Genomic DNA, 24,474 nt, shown 5'->3' on the forward strand with positions numbered 1-24,474 from the left:
ACTGCTCTACCTGAATGAGTGTGCTTAAATACTATTCTCTTTTTGCTCTGTGTGCAACACTAGGCCTTATGTGAAAGGTTTTTCTCGCTGCTACTGTAATGTGCGTATTACCCTTTAAAAGGAGTTGAAATTCAAACACTGAGAAATTGAGAAATGTCAGCATTGCCATTGTATCAATTCAAAATAGTGAGGAGAATGGGGAAGGTGGAAAAAGACAGAAGCAAAGGTACATAAGCCCCTGCAAGGCAGTTCTTGGCCACGGTTGTTGGCTTATAACATAAAAATTGAGCTAAACTGAATTTGTTGTAATGGGAAGCAACAGGCAGTGTTTGTGGTAGGCAGTGCTACCCTCCATATGTCTTCAGTGTGAGCACATGCTGAGCACCAAACAGTGATTGAGATAGGGGCTCTCATGAAAGTGAACAGAAGGCTTATCACAACTGTGGGTGGACTAAATCTCTGCTAATTGTAATGAATCTTGCATGAATTAGAAATTTCAGCACGCTCTGTTTAGAGGGACAAGGTTGGTTTGATTGCCAAGTTACTCCCACATATTCAGCGAATTGACCAACTGTTGAGTTGTGACCTGTTGTCATTGCTTAACGGCTATTTCACTGCCTGGGTAAAAGAATTTCTAATGAAAGATCTCACTTTCTCTTTTTGCAGCAGCAAATCCCTTGCTTTGCTCTACTGCCCGATTCCACTGTAAAAATGGTCTTTGCATTGATAAAAGCTTTGTGTGTGACAGTCAAAATAACTGTCAAGACAACAGTGATGAAGAAAGCTGCGAAAGCCCTCAAGGTAGGTACAGGGTCTTTGTTCTATTCTGCAATACTATACCAACTCCAATTAACATGGAACAGGCTCAGGAGAAAATACGATTCTGTTGGCTTGCTCTGTGTTGGCTAGAGCTGTAGTTTCCTAATTCTGCAAATAATGAGAGTGAAATGTGTAGAGTGTGTGTGTGTGTGTGTGCGTGTGTGTGCATACATTTCATTTTCAATGCTCAGAAGACTGGTATCTTTTTCAGATTAGTAAAAATGCACTTTTGCAGGAAGCGTTTATAATCTGTGATCCAGTGCTCACTGAAGTTGCTGGGAATCCATTTAGTGACTTCTGTGAGAGATGGATTGGACCCAGAGAGATCAATAATAAAACTTCAGTTTGAAGTGGTTCAGCAGTCTGTCTATTTACCAGATGAGTAAATCTGTGTAGGCTTAAAGCTTTAGATCCTCATTGCTCAATTACTTTCTGAAAGGCATGTTTCATTGCAGAACAAGTCTACAGTGAAAGAATTTGTTCCTACCCTTCCTTGTTTCTGTATTTAGAGAAAAGGATGAGGACAGGGAAGAAAATTTTCGTTTGAAAATTGTTGTGTCTTGAGTCTTGTGAGAATCTCAAAACACAATCTGACTTTTTTTCTTTTTACTTATAAGTCTACATCTAGTGGTCCTCAGTTTTGTTTTCTGTAACTTAATACCATAGTATTTTATAAAATGTGAAGTATATATGAATGACTTGAGGTTAACAAATGCTGTGTATTGGGCATCAGCTGCTAAACTTTTTCATGTCTGAGTTAAAACTGAGAGATCAGAGTAGGCAAAAAATGGGAGATGGTTGATATTTGCAGGGGAGATGCGATGTGCTTGGGCCTGTAGAAAGCAGGACACATGAAGAGAGATAAAGCAGGGTATGAAGGAAGAAGAAATTAGGGAAATTGAAGAATAATGACTTTAATATCTGGCTTCACTGATGATTTAGTCCTTTGTGGAAGAGAAAATAATTCTGAGCTTAACATGGTGATAAATATTCCTGACAGCTCATAGGGGAAGAGGGAAAACACGCAACAGCAATGCCAACAAAACAGGTTTTATAGCAATGGTATGTGACAATCTTCTGTGCCATTCCTCTGCCTAACCTATGAGCTTTTTCCTTTGGCTCCATATGTAAGGGCTGAAGGGGTCATCCTGGTAACTCGCCCGCTTGCTGGGCTACACCGCAGCCTGGGAACATAGCACTGCTCAGATCGGAGCCTCGGAGAGGGGGGTCTGGCCTGCCCCCTACCCTCTATGTGGGGCAGGGGGAAAGGGCTGGTGAGGGACTAGCACGTGTGTATTGCTGCTGCAGCAATGCTGCTGCCCCTGTGCCAAGGTCTGAATTGTTCTTCACTACAGGCCTAAGGCAGCCTAATAAGATTAATGCGGGTGGTAAGGTTTCTTGTTGGGCTTTTTTTTTTTTTTTTTTTCCTTTTGGCTTCTGAAGCTTAAAGCAGCAGTGTTCTTTTCCAGGGTTGGGATGACTGCTTCCTCTGCAGATTAATTGGCTGGATTGCCTCCAGGTTGTTTGTTGTCATGACAATCTGCTTTTGGAAGTGACTGTCAGGCTCAAGAGAAGAAAAGAGCTGTATTTCATGAAGCCGTTACTTTTGTCTTTATCTTTGGTCCTTCTGGAAAAGTCAGATTAGTAAGAGGGTTAAGCAAAGTAATTCTGTCTGATTCTATGCATGAAAGAGCTCCAAACAAGGGAGAAGGAACTTTCTCATTAGGACCAGAGCAACAATGGTTTGTGAGCTTTTTTATAAAAAAAAAAAAAAAGACTCCAAGTACAGGATTGGGAATGAGGAGTTCCCAAAGTGAAATGCTGGTTATGGGGGGTGTGTGTGATTGCCTTTGCCCTTTGGCAGCTCAGAGCCTCCCTGAATTGCCATTGCGCCATCTGTAAGTGGACGATGCTCATATACCTGTCTTTCAAAGCAAGGATTAAACAGTATAATGTGCTCAACTTCCCATCTGAATGTAAATGGCGATTCCCTCGAGTTTGCAGCTATGGGTATGTCTGTCCTCACTTCCAAACACACCAACTACTTTGTGTTAATTGAGAATTAGAGGCTACTGTGGACAGTCTTTCATTTCTCACAATTCTTTCTACAGCAGATCTAATTACTGTAATTACAATGAGTTTTGTGTTAACACAGTACCCAAGAATCCTGGTCATTAACTAGAACTCAAGTGCTCTGGCTACTTAGGGAAAGAGCAAAGCAAATCTGTAGGGTATTATAAAATCAAGATAGAGGGTTTTCTTCCCACTAGCTACGTTATCATGTCGAGTGTGGTAGCGTTAGTTCAGTGTAATTGAGTGTAGTCTGACATACGAGATTGCCCTTGTGTGCTATTTTTCTATGTAAAAATGTGTTGATTTAGAAATCACTAAGCTTCTGAACCACTGTATGGTAGTGTCTTTATCGCCATTTAACAGATGGGGAAGAGGGGGCGTAGATCGGCTAAACAAAATGCTCCCAGAGTGATATCCTGGCTGGTAGGAGTAGAGCTTCATCAGGGCTTGTCTGCTTCAGGGGGATGTCATGAGACTTAATCCATGTTTGCAAACTGTTTTGAGATACTATGATAACATGTGGAATAGAAGTGTGAATTATTAATTGGTACTTTGCTCTCCTTCTGCTCTTGGGTATACTGACAAGCTTTTTAAATTAACACCTCTTCCTACTCCTCCATGAACTTTAAAGGCCTTCTTTATGCTGCAGTCATTACTGGATAGCTCCAGTAGCATATTGGTTTGGTTTGTGTCAGATACTCCTCCATGCGTAAAGATCCTTTCAGTCAAGAAGGGTCACTCTGCAGGCTAGGAAGACAGGAATGTAACCCCCTACTGAAAAACGTATTGACCTGGCTTTGACATGGAACACTTCAAAATGTACTGTCCTTGATGAATAGTAGCTTTGCTAGCATGCTGCAGTTTGACATGAGCCTGAAGCTGAGTTTATAAAGATTAATTTTAGTCATAGGTAGGGGTGGATTCATTTGAGGGGAGGCAGACAGAGGCCCCAGGATTTAGTTGTGAAAAAGGGAAGAAGATCAAATTTTTGAGAACAAGTTCCCGCCTTCTTTCTCTTTACCACTTATAACTGAGTGTTGCACATCTTACAAAGGTTTGTATGTCATGGGGAAAGTGTCAAATTTAGCAAATTTAGAAACTGTGACAATTTAGCAGCAAGTCAAATAATTCTGCTCTAATTCCCCACAGTAATGATTTGTAGCTCTTGTAGCTGCCATGGTAAATTTAAGAGCTGTTCCTTTAATCCCACCCCAGCTATACTTTGGTCATCTCTGGTTTCCAGTATTGAAGTAGTACGGCCAGACATTTCCTTTAGTCTGGAATGTGGTGTATTCATCAAAGTATGTGCCTGAGTTTTGGGATTGGATGAAGGATATAATTGCTTGGATTATCCACATGCGTTGCATATATGAATTGTTCTTTCTAGGGCATTATTCCAATTTTAACAATACTTGCAGCAATTGGAAGTTTCTGCTCCTGTTCTATACTTAATGGATCTTAATCCAGGAAAGCTCCTCTCCCCCATACACTTTTTTCTCTTATTACTTTAAGGTCTCTCCCTATGCCTCGAATTAGCTGACAGTGCTAATCATTCACAGTGGCTACTCTTGGTGTACTCCTTGGGCCCGCCTGTCTCTGGGGGGATTTCCTGCTCTGCGGCAGGCATCCACTCAATTGGAAGGGAATTCCTCCTCTTTAATATTTTTCAACAACTTTGTAAATTTGTTCAGCTCTAGAACTGTATTTAATTTATTCTTTTAATTGCTTTTTATCTAAATGTATCTTCACAGTGCTTCTTCCTTTAGTTTCTTCTCCATTTTGTACTTCCAGCACTTTTAGTCTAGGAAGTTTTAACACCAACAAAAGCATACTGAATATTTTAATTCCAACTCCTTTTCCTTTCATGGCCCTTCTTTTCTTTCCTTCTAAGTTTGCTAAATACCTTTATTAGCTTTAACCCCGTTGCCTAGGAAAGGGGGTTTTATTGCTTCAAGTTTGTATTCACTCTGACTGGTGCTGTAGAGAGAGGCTCTTGGCTTCAGTAATGCTGCTACAATTCTAGCTCCGCAGTTGTTAGTAAACAGTACCATTGTGGTCAAGTTATAAATCAAATGTTTTGCAAGTGTCCTGAAGTTGATTCCTGCCTTATGTTTCTACAGTGTATTTGATAATGTTCCCTGTTGCACATGTGGATACCTCCTTTTTTGGGTTTTCCATACTTTTTCATTGAATTTTCATTAGGATTTTGATATACCTCAATATTCTAAAACAGATTTAGAAGCATTCACAGTTGTCAGAAGTCTCTGTTCTTTCCTCTGTGGCTCATATAAATTGCTTGTATAAAAATTGACAGCATATTAAAAAATGAAAAATCTGACCCTGTGTCAAACAAGTGGAAAACAGTTCAAAAGGTTGACTTATTAAAATTAATTTTTAAGTGATAATAGAAATTCTGTAATGATAATTTCTGTGGATTTTGGTATAGATGAGATGAAGTTGGAAGGGGACTGACTGTAATGATAAACATTATGGCCCATTACTGGTGTTTGCACGATTTCAGTTGCAATGCAAAGTGGGTTTTAGAACTGACAGCCAAGTGGAACAGACATACTCTAAATTTCAGTGAAATACCACAAAACCTAATTTATGAAACACAAATAGCTCCCGGAACATCCCACTCCATATGGAGCTTGTAACCAACCCTTTGCACGTGGCAAATTGAAATTCTGAAATTCCCAAATGCTGTGGTATCTCTTAGACATCCCGAAGCTTTGTAGTCTGATCCTGGCTGCATACGTTTCCTTTTATTGAGTCTCTCTCTGACTCATTATTGACTCAGTCTGTAAACTGAAGCTCAACTTGCAATTACCGTGCATCAACTCAGCCCAGATTCAGTCTACAGCAGGAATTTAATACTCAGAGGCAGAGTAAATAGAAGCAGAAACTTAAGGAAAGATACAAATAAAATGTCACTGAATGTTTTATTCAATGAAGGTTTTGCCTGAGCATATTTAGCTCTCTAATATCCCTGTTTTATAACACTTGCTAGATGGAAATGTTTTTGTCAGTTGTGAATTCCTTCTTTCCTCTGTTCCTCCATTCCCTGATTAAGTCCGGCTTTCCTCTTCTTTCCCTTTTTCTCTCCTCATAAGATTATTTATTTGAGAGGATTCTTGTCAAGAAAAAAATCAATCCATCTTCATGGAGACTAAAAGGTAAGGTGAGCTATAGTAGGCAGATGTTCATATTAGTTGGTACTGGTATTTCAGATGACGGGTAAGTTCGTCTGTGCACTTATTTCAACAGCATGCAGACTCCACAGTCCCTGCTGCCTCCCAGGCCAGTCTGTCATTTGTAAAATTGATTATCGATCACTTCATTTGAACAGCAGATAACAACATAGGTGTTATTGTAGATGGTCCCAGACTCATTCAGAAGCATGGTAATTTTTGAGTGGGACGGAGAGAGGAATTCTTACTTCACTGTGCATGGAGGCTTTGCAATTAACGTAGTGTAAAATAGATCTGGGGATCTCGGGGAGAGGTCCAGGCAGCTGGTACAAGTGGATTTGAGTCATTATGTCTCGCAGCTCCCTCAGCTTGTGAAGATGCCAGGGTTTTGTGGCAGAACAGGCATATGTACCTGAGGAGGAGTTGTCTTGTGGATCAGCATGTTGCTCCTGCAGGCACTTTGGCCTAGTATTTTGGCAGAATAGTAATAGACATGCTGCCAAAATGTTAGGCTACCACTGTTTGGAGAGCAGTTATTCTATTAAGAGCAACTATAATGTGGCAATAGACAAGCAATGACTTCAGGTCTTCATATTGACAACAAACTTACTTAAAAGGGTGTTTGTAGATCTGGGAGGTCTCTTCACCTGAACTCCTGTTCAGCCCACCTTTGATGGCTTGAAGCTCAAAGCAGTTATCAGCAGATGATGATTTGACTAGTGTAAAAATAAGTTTTATGACCTAGGTCAAATCTTATTCAAGGTGGTGTATCACTGGGGGCTCACCATATTTGTCAACAGCTCAAGCAGGGAAAAAAAGGAAGAAAAAGAGGATCTGGCAGCAATCACCTTGCCCTGAAAGCAAGTCCTTGAAGATGGTAAGGACGGGGAACTGACTTTGTGCCTCCAGCTCGTATTATGCCTGTTCTGTAGACAGACGTACTTCAGGATACCGATGGTAGCCTTCCCTCAAGCCACAGCTTACTCCCATGGTGGAAGTGCCGTTCTTATGGGAGTGCCTTATTGGACTCTTGCTGTAATCCCATGATTTTTTTTTCTGGTTGCTGGGGCTGAAATTGCAGTTCTCAAGCTAGTTACAAAAACAGTACATGCAGGTAGTAACCATGTATCAGCTACTTTCCTTTCAGCCAGTGGCTGATGAGGGGAGCTGGGAATTGAGACTGTAAACGGCATGTTTTTTTTTCTCACCTGTGCAGAAATGAAATAGGAGCTCTTAACAATTGTGTCCAGATATTTTTACCTTCGCTTTGTGGCATTTATGCCTAATTAACAGTTCCAGAAAAAGGTGATGACATGAATATCCAGTTTCTTTGCCTGTGCTTCAGAACTTCAAAAACAGGTGATGAAATTTCATGCTAGAGGAAGACAAGTTTAAAATAAAGGACATTCTTTTCCCCCATTGTTCTTGAGGCTAATTAAATTTTCTCTTGAGCTCTCATTAGTAAAAATCAATTCCTTTCAAATACGTTTTCCACAAGATTTTAACAGCATGTAGGTGTTTGAAATGTACCATATATATTGGCATGTCTTGCCATCTGCTGGATGCTGAATTGCGTTAACTTTTCATAGGTGTCAGTGTCATTTAATTGTGCAGAAGGCTTCTGTTGCTGGACTATAGGTGCCAGCCCTCAGTCTTTTTGCTGTCAATGGAGGGAATCCAGATAAAAGGCATAGATGTTAATCTTTGACTTGCTGTAAAACAAAATCAATTCCAGGTAAGGTGACCAACTACTTTTTCTACATAATGCAATGAGTGTGCACCATAATGCAATGGGTGTGCACCATAATGCAATGGGTGTGCAGTTGGCTGACAGGTCGGGCTCAAAGGGTTACAGTAAATGGGGTTACATCGGGCTGGCGACCAGTCACTAGCGGGGCTCTGCAGGGATCCATCCTGGGGCCAGTGCTCTTCAGTATCTTCGTAAATGACTTGGATGGAGGACTTGAAGGTTTGTTATCAAAGTTTGCCGAAGACAAAAAATTGGGAGGAGCCACTGACACTCTCGAGGACAGAGAGGCCCTGCAGAGAGATCTGGACAAATTAGAGAGCTGGGCAATCACCAACCGTATGAAGTTTAACAAGGGCAAGTGCCGGATTTTGCACCTGGGACATGGCAACCCTGGATGTACATACGGACTCGGGAACGAGAGGCTGGAGAGCAGCCCCACAGAGAGGGATCTGGGGATTCTGGTCAATGGCAAGTTGAACACGAGCCCACAGTGTGCCCTGGCAGCCAGGAGGGCCAGCCGTGTCCTGGGGTGCATCAAGCACTGTATTGCCAGCCGGTCGAGGGAGGTGATTGTCCCACTCTACTCTGCACTGGTGCAGCCTCATCTTGAGCACTGTGTGCAGTTTTGGGCCCCACAGTACAAAGAGGATATGAAGCTGTTAAAGAGTGTCCAGAGGAGAGCTACAAAGATGGTGAAGGGTTTAGAGGGGAAGCCGTACGAGGAGCGGCTGAAGTCACTTGGTCTGTTCAGCCTGGAGAAGAGGAAACTGAGGGGAGACCTCATCGCAGTCTACAGCTTCCTTGTGAAGGAAGGAGGAGGGGCAGGCTCTGATCTCTTCTCCCTGGTGACCAATGATAGGACCCGAGGGAACAGCAGGAAGATATGCCAGGGGAGGTTTAGATTGGATATTAGGAAAAGGTTCTTCACCCAAAAGGTAGTGGAGCATTGGAACAAGCTCCCCTGGGAGGTAGTCATGGTGCCAAGCCTGACAACATTCAAGAAGCAATTGGACAACGCCCCCAGACATATGGTATGATTTTTGGGGTTGTCCTGTGCAGGGACAGGAGTTGGACTCAGTGATCCTTGTGAGTCCCTTCCAACTCAGGATATTCTATGATTCTATAGTGTTTGTATTTAAAATGAAACTTTAATTTTTGTTAGTACAGTTTCAGTACTGGGACAACCTGGTTTTTGTTGGAAAATGGTAGTTGTCATAGCAAATGTGTGTCAAGGAGGAGCCACAGCAAAGGTTTCCTGAGTGAAGTACTGAAGAGAAGCTCTTGCTAGCAGAGCGGGAGTTAGCTTGGCTGTCTCTTCTGTTTCTAGTCCTAACCCTCATTCATCAGACCAGCCTGCCCCAGCCTGTAATGCTACTTCCAAGCCCAGCTGGGAGCTGCTCTGCACGGCTCTCTGGCCAGGTCTGGCCCATCAGTCCTCCAGTTTCAGTCAAACGGCAAACCTTGTTCTTTAGCCTGATTATTAACATTAATCTTAGCTAAGTGATAACGCTTCAGCCTAAATCTAGCTTTGTGACCTGCCAGCATTAACCAGGGCAGCAAAATGTCTGAGGTTAATTTATGCTTCAGTGCCTTCGCAAATCTTGGTCTGGCATTGTCGTGACTGTAACCACTAGCTAGAAATGATTTCCCAAGATGAACTATTGAAGAAGCTCACTACATTCAGCAGTTTGCACAGGGACTTGGGCAGAGAGCACAGGAGTTTTCCTTTCTTGCCCTTTAGGAGTTGGACTGTTCTTTTTGTGCAGCAGTGGAATTGAACAGAAGACCAGTTTTGCCGCTCAGACCTGTGTGAGCAGGAGAAACAGATCCCAGCATCCTGTGTGTCAGACTTTGGGGTAGGTTTATTTTGTTTTGTTTTTTCTCCCTGCAGCTGCCAGCAGTAAAGTTGGAAGATGTGGCTCCTAAAATGTCAGGCTGCAACTCTATCGCCAGCTTAAACTAGTTTTGCACATGGTTAAAATCTGTATCTTTTCACAACTTCAGTTATATCTGGGAATGATTTGTGACGTGAGCTCTGTCAAAGCTTGAATGTGTGTTCTTACTCAAATGTAAAGCCACAAGCAAAGCCAACATGACCAGGTGTAAAAGTGTCTGTATTCAGATGTTGTAGCAGTTTAATGCATAACCAATTATCTAATTGACCTAAAGCAGCATGTTTTTAGTGTAGACAGTCCCTTGGAGCAGGGTTACCAAGGTCTGTTGAAACGTTTTACTGACACCTGCTCAACAAGAATAAATGCAGTGACTCCAGGTCAGCCAGATGTCTGTAGCTAGAAACTGTGCTGGTGCAATGCACTTGACTCGTAGGAAGGAGAGCAGCTAGAAATGCAGAATTGCCCTCAGGAATGTAGGCCTACCCCATGTGTGTGGGACCTCGATAGGTCTGGGCAGTTTGTGACTGTTATTTTGAAAAATCCTTGCTTAAGAGTAATTCTGTTTTTTCTCTAAGTGGTTTCACTGTGCTGGCATAGCTACAATTTTACCCTGCCTTGCAGAAAATGTGATTTTATATCATCTTATAGGAGAAATAAGGGTATGGAAAACGGAGGTTGGGAGGGATATGTCACAGCTGAGGTAGTATTAACATCAAAGTGTGTCCACCAGACCTCCCTATGTCTTCATGCCCGCTCCTTCAAAATGATGGTCCCAGCCAGGTCAGTTGGAGAGTTAACTTCCTTCAGCCGAAGCAAATGGCATTTGTTTCTTTATTGCAGGTCACACTTAAGTTGCTATACCAGTGTACTGTGTTCACTGTGGAGCATAAATTGCTTCAGGGTGATTTTTAAAACCCAAGCAAGTTGCCAGCCAGGATTCCATAGAAAGGTATTTCATACTGCCTGATCTAAAACTAGCAAATGAAACTTGATAAGCAAGTGGATTACCACAAAAAAGAAAGTTTCTTGCCAGGCTTTAGATTAAGCTGAGATGCATCCTCAGCCAAGCATTTCAGTACCTGTGAATCTGTGAAGGATGAGGCTGTTGAATGCTAGCTTTCCCTTCTTTGCTGCTTTTGCATTAAAACATATGTCCCAGAGTCTGATCAAGCTTCCTTGGAAAGCTGGGCACCACAGCGGATTTTCTTCTGCCTGCTGAGAATTGTGAAGTGGTGAGAGACATCATGCCAGTCTGTAGTCTGTGTGCTGTTTCCTGAGCTTGCCAAACTAACTCAGGCTCCCATCTCACATTACCAGATATTCTGTGCTAATTTGCTATAAAGAATTGTGTTAAAAATCCATATTTATGAGGGATGTTAAAAACATAAAATGATTATATGGTTTTCAATTACATAAACATCAACATGCAATGGGAATTAGAAGCTGAATAATTAATTTTCTGTTTATTTGTAATATAGAGTCTATGCAAACAGTAAAACCTGGAGAACAAGCAGGGGGAGGAGTACGGAGGGTACAGTGCCATAAAGTGCTTTTAGTATCTCTCTTCAAATTCAGTTCAGATGTCAAAGTAGGTGTTGTCTATTAAGGGAGGTAGCAACCTGGTGAGTGGGAAGCATTGGATGCAGAAGTCCTGTTTGTACCTATGCCCTATTAGTCAGTAGTGTTTCCACTAACACGGCTGAAGGTTGGGACAATGGGGGTGCCCGTTCACATGTCCTGAGCACAGAGGTGGCAACAGCCAGAGCCGCCTGATGCTTCCTGCTATTGATGTGGTAGATGACCTTGGGCATTTTGGGTTAATGCCTGATCTGTATTTTACAGATGAAGAATACCGAGCTTCAAACTTTTGAAGGCTTTGTGAAAGATTATAAAATCATTTGAAGAAAATAAATATCATGAATCATTTCTGAATATTATCTGTCACCTGAAGTGCGCCAACTAGTCACTGGGTCTGGGCATTGGTGCTGAATTACATCCTCTAAGGCTTCAAAGCAGAAGCTTTCAAGCCTTTGTTTATTCTAATAGAATTATTGCACTCAAGTAAATGCAGTGATTACCAACTAGTTCTTAAGTGGAAGTAATTTTGAGGATCTGGTGTTTTTGTTAAGAGGTTAGGAAATGTGTTAGACTGCACTAGAACCTGTGGGAATTAAAAACTAGTTTGTTCCATTTGTTCAACTGTTTATTCTTGGATCGTTGTTCCCCTTTGCCTCCTACATGCTGAATAGCTAGCAAACACCAGCCTCGTTTTAGTGATGGCTGTCCAGGAAAATGCTTTTAGACTTTTTGAGACATATTTTTCCATGGCAAATGGTGCTCATGATTTACCCTGTACAGGAGAAGGCTTAGGCTTGTCTTTCTACAGAACAAGTTCTGGAGCTCAGAGTTCTCTTCAAGAAAGGTTTTCTGAACTAAAACTTGAACTATTGTGTCAGTTAACTTTGAAGTTCATGGTGGCTGGAGACTTGCTGACTGGTTTGCAAGGAGATGGTTTCGACTTGGCTTGAGGGAGAGGGATCATTACGTGCAATTAAATGGAAGCTCTGCAAGGTATCTGGCAGTGATGCTTGTAAGAATCCATAGCTGTAGGAATAGTGCATGGGAAGGAGAGTGTCCTTACGGTAAGTGACTAACTTGCTGTCAAATTTAATTTTCTTTTTTCAAACTCTAGAAGCAGAAAACAATAAGCATGTGACTTCACGAAAGCCATGCTGTGAGGGAAGTTATATCCTTGTTTAATAACTGGACGACTGTGATCAACCAGGAGAAGGCAGATGAAAAGACCATATGCTCTGTTCAAAAGCTAAGAAATTCCAAGCTGAATTTTTTCTGTTGTTTTTGTTGCTATTAAAGCCAAATTTATCTGGCAAGATTGCAACAGGTATGTTGGTGATCGGTTAGATAGAGATGTTCTTCAGAGATGGGGTCAGACAGCAGGGTGCCTACAGCAAGTATGAGAGGACTGAAGCAGCTGTTGTGATAAACATGAGACATGGTGGCAGTGAGCAGAGCCTGGCTTGCAAATAGGGGGTGGAAATCGTAGGTATGGGCTTAAGCTATGCTCCTACTTTTTTTTTATTTTTTTATTTTTTTATTTTACGAAAGGATCACTTGGCCATAGTCTTGTCACTTGCTGTTGTGTCAGAGCCAGCTCCTATAATTAAGACTGAGAAGGTGGTAACCTTCTGCTCTTACGCACACAAAACCAGTTTTGTGATGAATCAGCTACCAAGGTTTACATTCCTGAGCCCAAATTGTTGCTCTTTCCATTGAGCTCGCAGTACAAGTGTGATGGAATCACTGAGTGTTTGCAGAAGCCACTGCTGGTCTCTCTGTTGTTTTCCAGACTGCTTTTTCCACCACCTCTTGATATATAAATCCCAGAGAGTTGATGATTAGTTGGCAGCCATATGAGATCAGATTCTAGTCATGACTGATAATTGCAAGAAAATATTGAGCGAGTGCCTTCCTGGCCAAGCTGGATGTAATTCAAGACTCTGTATGTGAAGGAGTGCTGGCTGGAGGTGCCTGAGGAAACGTGCAGAAGTGGTATCATGAGCTTGCGTATTAGAGAGAGATCGCACCACGATGCCTTTGCAAGCTATACAGCCCGTCTGAGGTGGAAACCAAGCAACAGGGAAAAACACTGTGAAATGAGTTAACCTTTGAATAATGAATTTCCCAGGAAGGTACAGGAATGCTTTTGGTCTGTGCCTTTCTTATCTGTATATCAGTAATATGGTCAGTCTTTCCAGAAAGCCTAGTGTAAATACGGAGTAGAGAAAACATGCTGAACCTTCTCCTGTGCTCTTTCATTCATCGTTTCACCCTCACTGTATTCTCTAGTTTCTCTTGTTGGAAAAACTCTTCAAGCAGTTTATTAAATTTTTGTTTGTAAAGAAATTAAGCCAAATTCTTGCTTCCTCCTGTTTGTTTTTGTTTGTTTTTTTTTAATTGCCTTCTTTCCTGTAAGCCATCAGGGGCTTTTCCTCACTTGTTCCTGTTCTTAGTTTGCATTCTAGTTTCTTTCTTCAGTTTTTGTATCATGCTCTTTCTTCATGTTTTTGTTTTTGGCTTTTCTGGAGGTATCAAACAAGAGGAACTATATATTAAGCCATATGCAGACTTAAATTCACTACCTACAGTTAAAATACTACACAGTTTTGTTGCCCTATTCAGGTAAATCTTTCCTACTCAATCATTGTTGTCATATTTTAGCGTCATCCTGGAGGGGCAGGAAGTGGTCTAGGCTTAAAATATACAAACAAATAAAAAAAACCCAAAACCTACATGCATGAGAAATCCTACATCTCCCTGAGAAGACTGGGTGTACATTCCTTTCTGTTCCATCCAGCGCTCTGAGATGGACCACATCTCTCCTCTCTGATGCGAGTACCAGACAGTGGCCCTTCATGAGAACATTGCCAGTTGGCAATATTCATAGTAGATGTGTGTTTCTTTATTATAATTTCAGCAGAGATTTAATATTGTAAGTTTAATGGTGTCTGCAAGTCACAATCAGGTGAGAAAAGGAGTCAATTTCTGCTCTGGTTGTGCTAAAGCTGTTAGAGCAGGAATTTCCTTTCCGCCTATTTTACCACATGATTTGTACTGCTTATATTTTATGGCCATGATTTATAGCATATGTCACAAGTTTCTCTGACGCTGCTAGTAGTTCCCTGCCTGTGGTTTGCTAGGTGGGAGCAGTCTCCTGATGCTTTTGACATGAGGTGTGTGTGTTGGCTGCAGCGCATTCCCACTGGACACCAGAGCCAAGCCCTTGCAGTGGAAGGGGGGGGGGTCTTGAAAGAAGTTACTGCATTAAACATCTGCTAGAGGAGGAAGTTTCCACAGGAACTGGGTTAATAGTCCACTTCTGGAGTGTAAGCTGGGAGCGACCGTTTGGCCAGCCCCCTGCCACACGCAGCACGTGGCAGCAAACGCAGCATTGCAGCAGTTGGTGTGCAGAGCATGAACTGCACTAGTTAAAGTTGCCCACTCACATCTTAAAGGGGAGGAGGAAGAGGAAGCCTTTGCAGCTGGGTTGAGGGCAGGCTGCCACCAGCAGTTGTCTCAAAGCATTCCTCACTGCTGTGATATCCATGAATGGCGCTTTGGAGAAAAATCTCCCCTGGGTTTTTGATGCTTTTCAACCACAAGTCTTTGCCATTTGCAACAGGGTGGAGTTCTCTGTAGCACTGTTCCCTAAGCTTTTCAGTTCTGGGAGCTGATTGAAGAGAGAGAGGAGGGGGAAAAAATAATCAGGCTTCTTCAGTTCCTTCCTTTCCAGGGGCTACAGGACTGCCTCTCCAAAACTGTTATAGTGCTCTTATGGCAGTTGCCTCTGGAATTGCAATCACAACATATTCTGTCTTTTCTCATGATAGTTAGAAGGGGCTTCTTTACCTTTTTCCTTTTTCTCTCTTTTCTTTTCCATACCCTTTCCCCTTCTACTTCTACTACACAGTGAGAGCGCCAGGGAAATGAAAAGGGTGCTGTGCACCTCTGCCCTTTTCACATTGAGAAAGGAATGCATCTCTCTTGTGTATGCTATGGCTATGTCCCAACAAGAAAGCCAAAAACTACAATGGTGGTTTTTTTCCCGAAGTGTCTGTTAAGATGCACAAGTAAGATCAACTTTTAGTAGGTTCTATGCTCTTAGGCATATTTGAAAAGATCACCCTTTTTATGTAAAGTCAATTTTTTTTTTTAAAGGAAGTAAATAATGAAGCACCAAAGAAAACTTAATGCAAGCAAAACTTCTCCCTGCTTGCAAGAACACTGACTTGAGCAGATATCACACAGACTTTATTTTCACTTCCCTCCTTGTTAGTGGCTTCAAAGAGGATCTCCGATCTCCATTGCTTGACAATTCAGTTTGCCCTTTGCAGCACCATCCTGTTGTGCTTTGTTCAGTGTAAGTTTCAAGGCCTCAGGTAGTGAGGATTTCCTTCCTTACCATTCTTGGGTGATTTTTGTCCCTGCAGTTCTCACAACAAGTTTTCCTGTTCTAACTTCACCTCTGCTCTAAAGCTTTTCAAATAGTACATTCCCTACCTGGTTTCTGGGCCTCTACAAGCCTGTAGTACAGGTCACGTATTGCAGGTACAGAATGACTCGAACCTTTACCTTTCCTTTCTGTTTTGCGTGCAGAACAAACTCTCTAGTTCTTTGATTTCCCAAACAGAGGAGTGGATTTATCTCAGCTGTTGTGGGTGAAGACTGATGTTGAGATTAGAGCTCTCTGCCCTACACTGGGCTGCTTCCTCTTTTTTTGTGAACTGTACGGTGAATGTGTGCCCTGCATTTCATGGACGCTCCATACCATCTGCATTTTTTATGAAGATCTTGTGGACCAGTTGTTGCTGAGTCTTGCTAAATAAATGTCTTGCAGAAAGATTCTGCTTGTCCTGAGGTAGGATCATGTAGTGCTGAGCTTGACTTCTGGCTTGTTACTTTTCCAGTGGTTAAATCAAGCTGAATTCAGGCCCATTCTGTCATTAGGAACTTATTAAAGTACTGGTCTATGGCTTCATCTTTAAACATAGACCTTTCTGTTCACATTTTGTGTGTGGTTCAACCTGCCGTGATCTCCTCCTGTCCTGCGTTTTATCTGTTGTGGGTTTTTTTTTTCCCCCCAAGTCTCATGTGTTTGCATAGGTGCTTCATTTCAGAGGAGTAAGGGAGGGATGCAGATGTTATGACTTCATTTTTTAAATTATTTATTATACTGTTTGGGCTTTTTTTATCTCTGAAACTCAAAACAATGATCAAATAAGGATTCTCTTTCATTTTTCTTGGCACTAGTTTCTCTCTCCATGGACAGAAGCGAGTGAAGTTGTTTCTCACAGAATCAGTGACTGGTAAATCATATGAATCCGGATGAATTTATTACCTATTTCTGGTTTTGCTGGACCTCAATTTCTAAACACTTCGGCCCTACATAGGTTACATTTAGTGTTTCAGGCTGAAAGTGTATCTTGTGGGCCTGGGGGGAAAAGTTTGGGAGTTTCCCCCCTCCCGTTTTGCTTGTGCCTTGGGCAGGGTCCAGTTCCCAGTGGCCAGCATGGGGAATGTCCCAAGGAGCAGGGAGGGGAGCAGGGTCCAGGCCCTTGTCCCCAGCCCGGTCCAGGGAGTGGCCAGGCCCCTCTGCGAGGGGGGACTGTGCCTGGTGTCCAGCTACTGCAGGTGAAAGGCAGCTATTGCTGCAGCCTCAGCATGCTTGACAGCATCTGTTTTCTTAGGCACTGTCAAGCTGCATGAAAATGATTTCAGGAAGCAGAAACATGTTTTGCTTCCCAAGTATTGCATGAAATGTCCAGAAAACAGATCTGGTTAGGAGACCTTCCTTGGGAGGGTAGAAGGAGAAGAGGAAAGATAACAGTTGTGTATTTTTTACTGCTTTGAAACAGCACCTCTCAGAGCTTACTGACTTGCTTGTTTCCATTTCAAACCTGGATATAATTAATGTAATTTTATAAACATGAGTGTATAGACAAAGGGTAATACAACTTGAGGAACCTTGTTCTTCAGACTGTTATATATATTGCCTTTTCTGGCAGTTCCTTTTGCAGAGCAGTTTATGTACAACTTCAAAGTATTTATCCTGCTTAAGAACAATGTTGAGTATCTTAATTAGCTGGGAAAATGTTCTAGGCTTTTTGGTGCTTTAATATATTTTAAAGGTATTTTCCATGGTGAGACTTCAAAGTGACCTTTCTACAATTTCTTTGACTGTGCGAGTGGGCTGTCATATTCTCCAGAACTATGTAAGCTACCTGCTGACATTTTTTTTGCTTTCAGGACATCTCATCAGCTGAGATAAGGTTTTTTCAGGTAGGCCCACAAGCCAGGTTTGAAAGTGTCAAGAAGAGTTGGTGCCACACTGCCAAGCCTTTTATAGGAAGAGGGAGGGAGAAGGCTTGAGGGAATGCGTATATGCTTTACTGGTATGGAACACATTGACCTGCTGCCTGTGTCCCCCTTGTACGTGGCCCAAAGAAAAAGCATAACCTGCCCAGAGGCTGGGGCGGGCACAGGCAGTACAACCCCATCCAGAGCTCAGCCATGGGTGCTGTGCCTGCCCTCTTCAGCCCTCAGTTCTCTGCACCACTTTGTTTCATCTCTATGCAGCTGGCACGTTTCTCTTCATTAAAATCCATTGCTGGAAGAATCTGCTGAATGCCAGGCAGAAAATTCTACGTCTGTAAGCGTGTAGACATCAGAAGCTGTCAGAGGGAGTTCAGCAAGGTGGAAAGAGGAAATCTCGCTGGCCAAAATAGTGAAGTCCACAAGAGTCCCCCTTTTTCTTTCTTCCCCCACCCCAGCATCTCTGAAGACTTCTAATTGTTGCTGCTGCTTGTTAAAAGGTATTTTCATTCTGTTGTTCGTTGCGCCGTCTCACATTGCTTCACTGGTAGCACTGCACCAGTCCCCTGTCTCACCGCTGTTGGTGAAAAGCCTTTCCTTTGCCCTTCAAGCAGAGTGCCTTGAAGTGCAGGCGGTTGTTTGATGACCTTTATTTGCTGAGTCAGGGGTGCTCTGCTGAAATGAGGGACTATGTTAGCTATTGTACAGCACAGAAAGGAAAGGTTATTGCTTGTATTGGTAATTCTGAAGGCAGTCTGCTCTCTCTTTAATTGGGGAAAATGCTCTGGTGTCCTCACACCAGCTAATTTGGGAGTTCCTAGTGAATCTGAAAGGGATGCTGCCTGTTGAACGGTGTGTCTCAGTGACATGAGAAGCTCTGGGCTTTTCTGCTGGGCCCTGCAAGCTTGGCAATTCAGTGTCACCCTTCCCCGGGGCTGTTTTCCACCTCTGATGGTAAATGGCCTGTGGGTAAAACTGCTGTTTCGCTGATGTGGTTTTGGTTCTGTTGGTGGAGAAGTGGTAGTGGGAAAAGTGCAAAAGTAGGTGCAAGTGGGAGATGCGGCCCTTTACCACTGTGCAGTCTAAGGGAGGAGAGGGACGGGGCTCTTCTGTGACAGGAAAATGTGAGTGAGGAATGTCTGCAAGCTGCGAGTGAATGCATTTTCAGAAAAGAGTGTCAACCTGTCTTTTCCGTCTTGATTTCATGCTGCATCTTGGCCATATGTTCTGTCAGCCCTGGAGAAAGCTGCTGCCTTTTCTTGTCTCACGTGCTTAGCTAAGGTTACGAACTTTCATTCCTTGCAAGGATGAAACTTTTCATTTAAAAGCATTTACTATTATGAATTATGATGGCACCTCTGGTCTGCCCAAGTGTGCTTTAAACAAAGCACGGGTTTGGTTCATTGAGGGAGAGCTGTCACTGCAGCAGGAGTCCTTAGTGTTAACATAGCGCTCATTCCTACAGGACAGAGTGAACTTCCTACTCTACAGATTCACTGACAGTTCATATAACCTATCATTGCATGTTTTGCCATGTTGCATATAAATATACATCTTTTAAATGCTTCATGTAGGCTTCTAGAGCTCAGGTCGTTCAGTCTGTGTTGTGTTAGGTGCATCCTACTTTCAGTTTTTCCTTGCAATCTAGTGAAAGCCAAATTAATTACAACAGCTTGCTCAGAAGAGACATGTTCAGAGAAGTCCAGAAGGCAAAGTGGGAGTCCTGAGAGCTCGCACAGAGAAACTGCTTTGCTCTCCATGAACACTTAGTGATGCGGTGGTGGTAGTTCTTCTGGTTTTAAGTACCTTTCCAGAGGAATTGCATTGAGTGTGGTGGGACACAGACTAAGGTAAGTTGTAATTTGAGTCCTGTGAAAAATGCCAAGTAAACTGCAAATAAGGTATTGAAACTTGAAATACAGGACTGTATTTTAGTCAGGACCTTGTGTTTTCATCTGAGATGAAGCCTTGAATATTGTGGAGTCTTCTACCACGGTGGTGTGGCAGTGTTCCTGGTAAAAGTGGGCACTTAACTTGCTGAATTCCTATTTCTACTGTTTGCAGTAGCTTTTTTCTTCCTTTTCTTCCTCTCTTCACACTTTCACAGGCATCTCGGGAAACTCATTTACCCTAATCCTGTGTTTGACTCATGAGACCCAATGAGCTAATAGCTTGAGAATAAATTGCTGCAGCAATTGCATTCATAAATACCATGAACAGCTTCCTTAAAGTGGTGTTTGATTACTTGAGACAAAGCTTTCAAAACAATAAAACAGCTTAAAAATAATTACTTGGCTAAAGCAATAAAGTTCTGTGAATACGTTTCATTTTTCATAACCGTCTATTTTTTTCTTTCTTCAGAAGATGGACAAGAAGCCTGTATTAAAAGTAATTAAAACTTCAATCCAAGCAAGACACAGAAAATTCAAAATTTAATGCTAATGCAGTTTTTTCATTTTGCAGATGATTGTTGCCCACTCACATGCACACAAGTATGCACATCATTAGCATTGACAAAGACCTGACTGTTAACTTTGAAAGTCTTGGTTTCCAGGAGTTTATCTCACAATCTCATTATGTAAATATGGTTTTTTTTTTAACTTGAGCAGTTGCCATGAGACTAAGTGTCTGTCTAGAGCACTGCATGGGATGCATCCTGCAAAAGCTAGGCAGAACTATCTGTTCTGTTGAGAGAGAGTCATGTTGCTTTGATTTATAATTAATCTTTAAGACTCTAAAGCATCTTGACAGTATAAAACAAACAAATCTGACTGACAGTGGTGTTTGCCAGATGAGACAAAGTGTCCTGCATTGCATTGTATGCATCACACTGAGGCTTGGTGGATTACTTCTGTGTAATTGCTTGCTTTCCTAAAGAAAAGGTGTGTGTTGTGTGAGGCCATGCTCCTGTTGAAAATGTGTAGAAAGGAATATGCTTTAAGAACAAGCACTTCTGGCTATCTGGTAAAAAAAAAAAGTATTGGATCCCTAATTTTGTCTAGCACAACACGATGTGTTTGTTGCGGGGGGTGATATTTGATAAAACCTTATTCCTGTTGCTTCTGGAGGCCTGATGTATTTGTTGTTGATCACATGTCTGATCCAACATAAGGGGAAGGAGAAGATCCCATGGAGCACCCCACTGCCTGAAGCTCTTCTGGCTGGAGGGCAGCTCTGGGATTTCCAGGTAGTTCACTTATGGAAAAAGTAGAAGAGAAGCCTCGTTAAAGTGTACTTTGTGGGTAGTAGTCGTGTATAGCCAGGAGCTGATGGGGACAGCTGATCGGCATGGGAGGATTTATTTGCACTGGGAGAACAGTGTACTTCTGTGAAGTTGCAATGTATGGTACATGGTGCCAAAACTACTTTTTGTGAACGTTGTGAAATGCTTTTGGAAATAACGTACACAAACTTGTCCCATCCTTCTGTGAAAATAAATTCCTTCTAGCTTTTCATGGTAAGGAAGGGGATTGAATAGGCAGATGGTTCAAGATCGTACTTCAAGGCACATTAGTTAATGTGTCTTTAACCGTAAAAGGTTGTTAGTGTTAGTCCATGAATTCTGACTTTGAAGCTTGCAATGGGTGATGTGTTATTTTACCAATCTTGTCCTTTTTAAAACAAAACAACACACCCTTAGGTGGGATTGCTGCTCAGGATGGGATGTGAGGTTCATCTGCGGGTCTGTGTTATGCCAAGAAGATGGAGAATGGGGCTTCTTAGCACAACCAGACTTGTAGTTTGATTGTCACAGAATATTTAATAAACAATATATGTAGCTAGAGGTGAGTGTCGATGTTTTAAATACAGAAATCTGTTCACTTTCGTGTGGTTTTAAGCTTAGAGTGAAATGCAGTAACTTGATGATTACTCAGTATAATCCTGCAGTGTCTTTACGGAACAGTCTGGTTTGAACACTACTCTGCTAGTCCCAGTCCTGCAGGGGATCCTTCCACTAATGCTTCACCTTCCTTCATCCTCACACCAGCAAGGTAAATGAGTTGCGTTTTGTTGTCCTGGCCTTTGCAGCCAGATACTCATGAAGACAATGCTTCATTCTGAAGAACTGAACCATCACCGGCGTCTCACCAACTGCCATCTCACTGTCAGGAGAGACTTGCTAGCTTGCATGAGTGTTCAGTGGTAACACCTCCAATCTTGTGCAATGAGCACAACCTTGCATTCAAGGGATCAGCGGATCCAGACCATCTCTGCTGGTGGTGGTTTTGTTTTCCATGATCTGGTTCATGCATATGCAACTCACCACTGTGGGTTTTAACATTCAAAACATTTTTTTCCTCCTGGTCCAATGCAGAAATTGCTTTGAAAGCTGAACTAATGTTTGGAACACTTCCCATATTTTGCCCCAGAGCTGTGGATATGCCTGTTTCATCATATTTTTATGACTTGAAAATGGGCCACTTTAGACACTTTCCTGTATAAAAATTGAGCTAGATCTTTCTCAAGATGAACCTTTAAAATTAGTAACTTCACACTTGAATGTCAGAGTTGTGTATAATTTGTTAGGATGACAACCACATGGCCTCTGTCATGGAAGAGTGAAATGTCTTGAGCTGTTATTGGGTAAGTTTGTGCCTGTTTCAACAGCTTCTGTGCTCCTGTAGTACAGATAAAGAAGACGCCTCTGGGTTGTGTTGTGGCTGAGCTTTTCTGGTGTGTTAGTCACCCTGCGGGGAATTACCGGCCTTTTATATATTTGTGCCGTGCCAGGGTTATGCTAGTTATATTTGTAGTTTCTGTTTTACTATTAATAGTATCATGTAAATGCTGAGTTTGTGTTTAAAATTATTAGAGCAAAGGGAAGATCATTCTTCTTTGGGCTACATATAGAAAGCTCTGGAATAATATGTTTGATTTCCTATCAGAGTAACTTGCCATCGCCTCTGTCACTCCAGACGATAATGTTTTCCCTTCTGGTTCCCATTACTATAATTAGATGCATTCAGAGCGTTCTGTTTCTGTCTATTAACATGTAATCATGTGATTGATTCTTATATGCCAAGTATATACTTTTTCCAAAGGAAATACATATTTTGTGTGACATGCAGCTTGAACGATAGTCTTTCAGACTTCTGTCCTCTGCACTTCCCCCTCGTGTACCTCCATAGCTTTCTGCTACTTTAATTGTTGGTTCCCCTGCTACGATGCTTAGTCAAGTGTTCAAAGCATTGGCTGTTTAACTTGTCAAGAGATGATGTTTCTGTATCTTGTGGATTTTTTTATTGATCAGGATTTAGTGGGAGGCTGACTTGCCTTTCTGAATGGATCACCTGTGCCAAAGAAAGCTGCTGACCAAGGATATTTTTAGACATTGTTAATGATCCAGAGAATGTACTGTCAAATATTTTCTTCTTAGTCTTTTTTTCTTTTTTTAGCATCACATCAGGTTAATATTCAGTGTGTTGTGTCTGCATCCTTTGGCACTATGAATTCTTTGCGTACTTTGGGATAACTGTCTATGCAAACCATGTGGCTCTGATTATTTCTGTACCCTCTGTTTCTTTTGTTCCCTGATAAAAGGGGATAATATTGCCTCTGAATTACAGTAGAATTTCTAAAAGTAGCCAGTAGCTGTAAAAATAAACAAATGTAAAACACCCATGCATACAAACCCCCTGTTTTTCAGCCCCAAAGAATTAAATTGTATGCCCATGGATAAGGCGTGGATGATCAATACTGTCTTCCTTCAAACTGCCTTGTGCCAGAGCATAGGATCAGTCTGAGACTGTGATTCCAGAATCATTAATTCTGGGGATGTGTGCTGTTGCATCAGCCAGTGGTACAGAGTTGACCAATATGTTTGTTGTTAGCCATGACACTGGGTTTAGGTCAGCTGAAGGAGGACAGTTGATACCTATCCAGCACAAAGTCTTCACAGTCACTTGTTTTTAGTAAATTTCTTATCCCAAACTAGCACTTTGCATAATGTGGCCCAGGTATTTTTGATTTCAGAATTGCAGTCTGTGGCCCCAGGACTTATGCTGGGGGTGCAGTGGCTCAACAGAATGCACCTAATCTAGGAGGGGTATTAAAGCCCCATAGGTGAGCAGATATTCACTGCATGCTTCATTTACTACTATCCTGAGCTGAAATAGACCTTCTCACCTAAAAGCAGGAGCTCTCTTAATCTTCAGACATGTAAAGAAGGATGTTTTAATGTCATTTCCTTACCCTGAATTCTCCAGTCCATTATGGCTTCAGAATTTATTGTGGTTTGTGGTATAAGACCAATTGCAAAGTAAATGAGAACATCCCAGCTGCTTCTGCTAGCGTAGCCCATTGCTGCATTGACAGACTCAAGAGCAGAGTATTGGTGATAAGTCTTGTGATCTTAATCTGCTGTTGTATTGATATTATAATGATTCTAATTATTCCTCTATAATAGAGCCTCTTCCTAGGGAATGAGCATTCGCTAGGAGTATTTGTGGAGCTTAGCTTTATGAATGCATCCTCCAAAGAAGGAAGAGAGCCTGCTGGAGGGAGTTTGACATTTCGTCCCACGTTTGACAGCGTGACTCAGAGTGCTTACTTGCTGATTATGTGGAGGTATTCCTTGCTGTTGAACTCCTCGATCTTAGTAAGAGGATCTGCATTGTTGGCAACTGATTTTGCAAGTCAAAGAAGATGTCATTTTTATTTTTAAAAATACTTTTCTGCTGTTGTAGCTAGAGTATAACTATAGGGATGATCTGTCGGCTTCCTGGCATACTCTAATTGTCACTAGAGATCATAAAGGTAAAGATCAAAGAAAGCATCCTTGCCACTTGAGCCATCCTAATCAAAGAACTGAGAGATTGAATGCAGTTCCTTGATCATCTATGATCCTTCTGTGTGA

At 42.0% G+C, this 24,474-nt stretch overlaps 1 protein-coding gene across 4 annotated transcripts in view; it reads left to right on the plus strand.

The window, feature by feature from the left end:
- LDLRAD3 (low density lipoprotein receptor class A domain containing 3) overlaps positions 1-24,474 on the plus strand; it is a 116,700-nt gene that overhangs the window by 58,799 nt on the left and 33,427 nt on the right. For 3 of the 4 annotated variants that reach the window (XM_087745961.1, XM_087745962.1, XM_087745963.1), the window contains one exon: positions 667-801. The exons of the other annotated variant lie outside the window; for it this stretch is intronic. In XM_087745961.1, coding sequence (XP_087602087.1) covers positions 667-801 — 135 coding nt within the window. The remainder of the gene's footprint in view (positions 1-666; positions 802-24,474) is intronic. 4 annotated transcript variants of the gene reach the window in all.

This window comes from Nipponia nippon, unplaced genomic scaffold (assembly GCF_047370975.1).
Source record: "Nipponia nippon isolate SJK-2023a ecotype South Korea unplaced genomic scaffold, ASM4737097v1 scaffold_10, whole genome shotgun sequence".
Taxonomy (NCBI): domain Eukaryota; kingdom Metazoa; phylum Chordata; class Aves; order Pelecaniformes; family Threskiornithidae; genus Nipponia; species Nipponia nippon.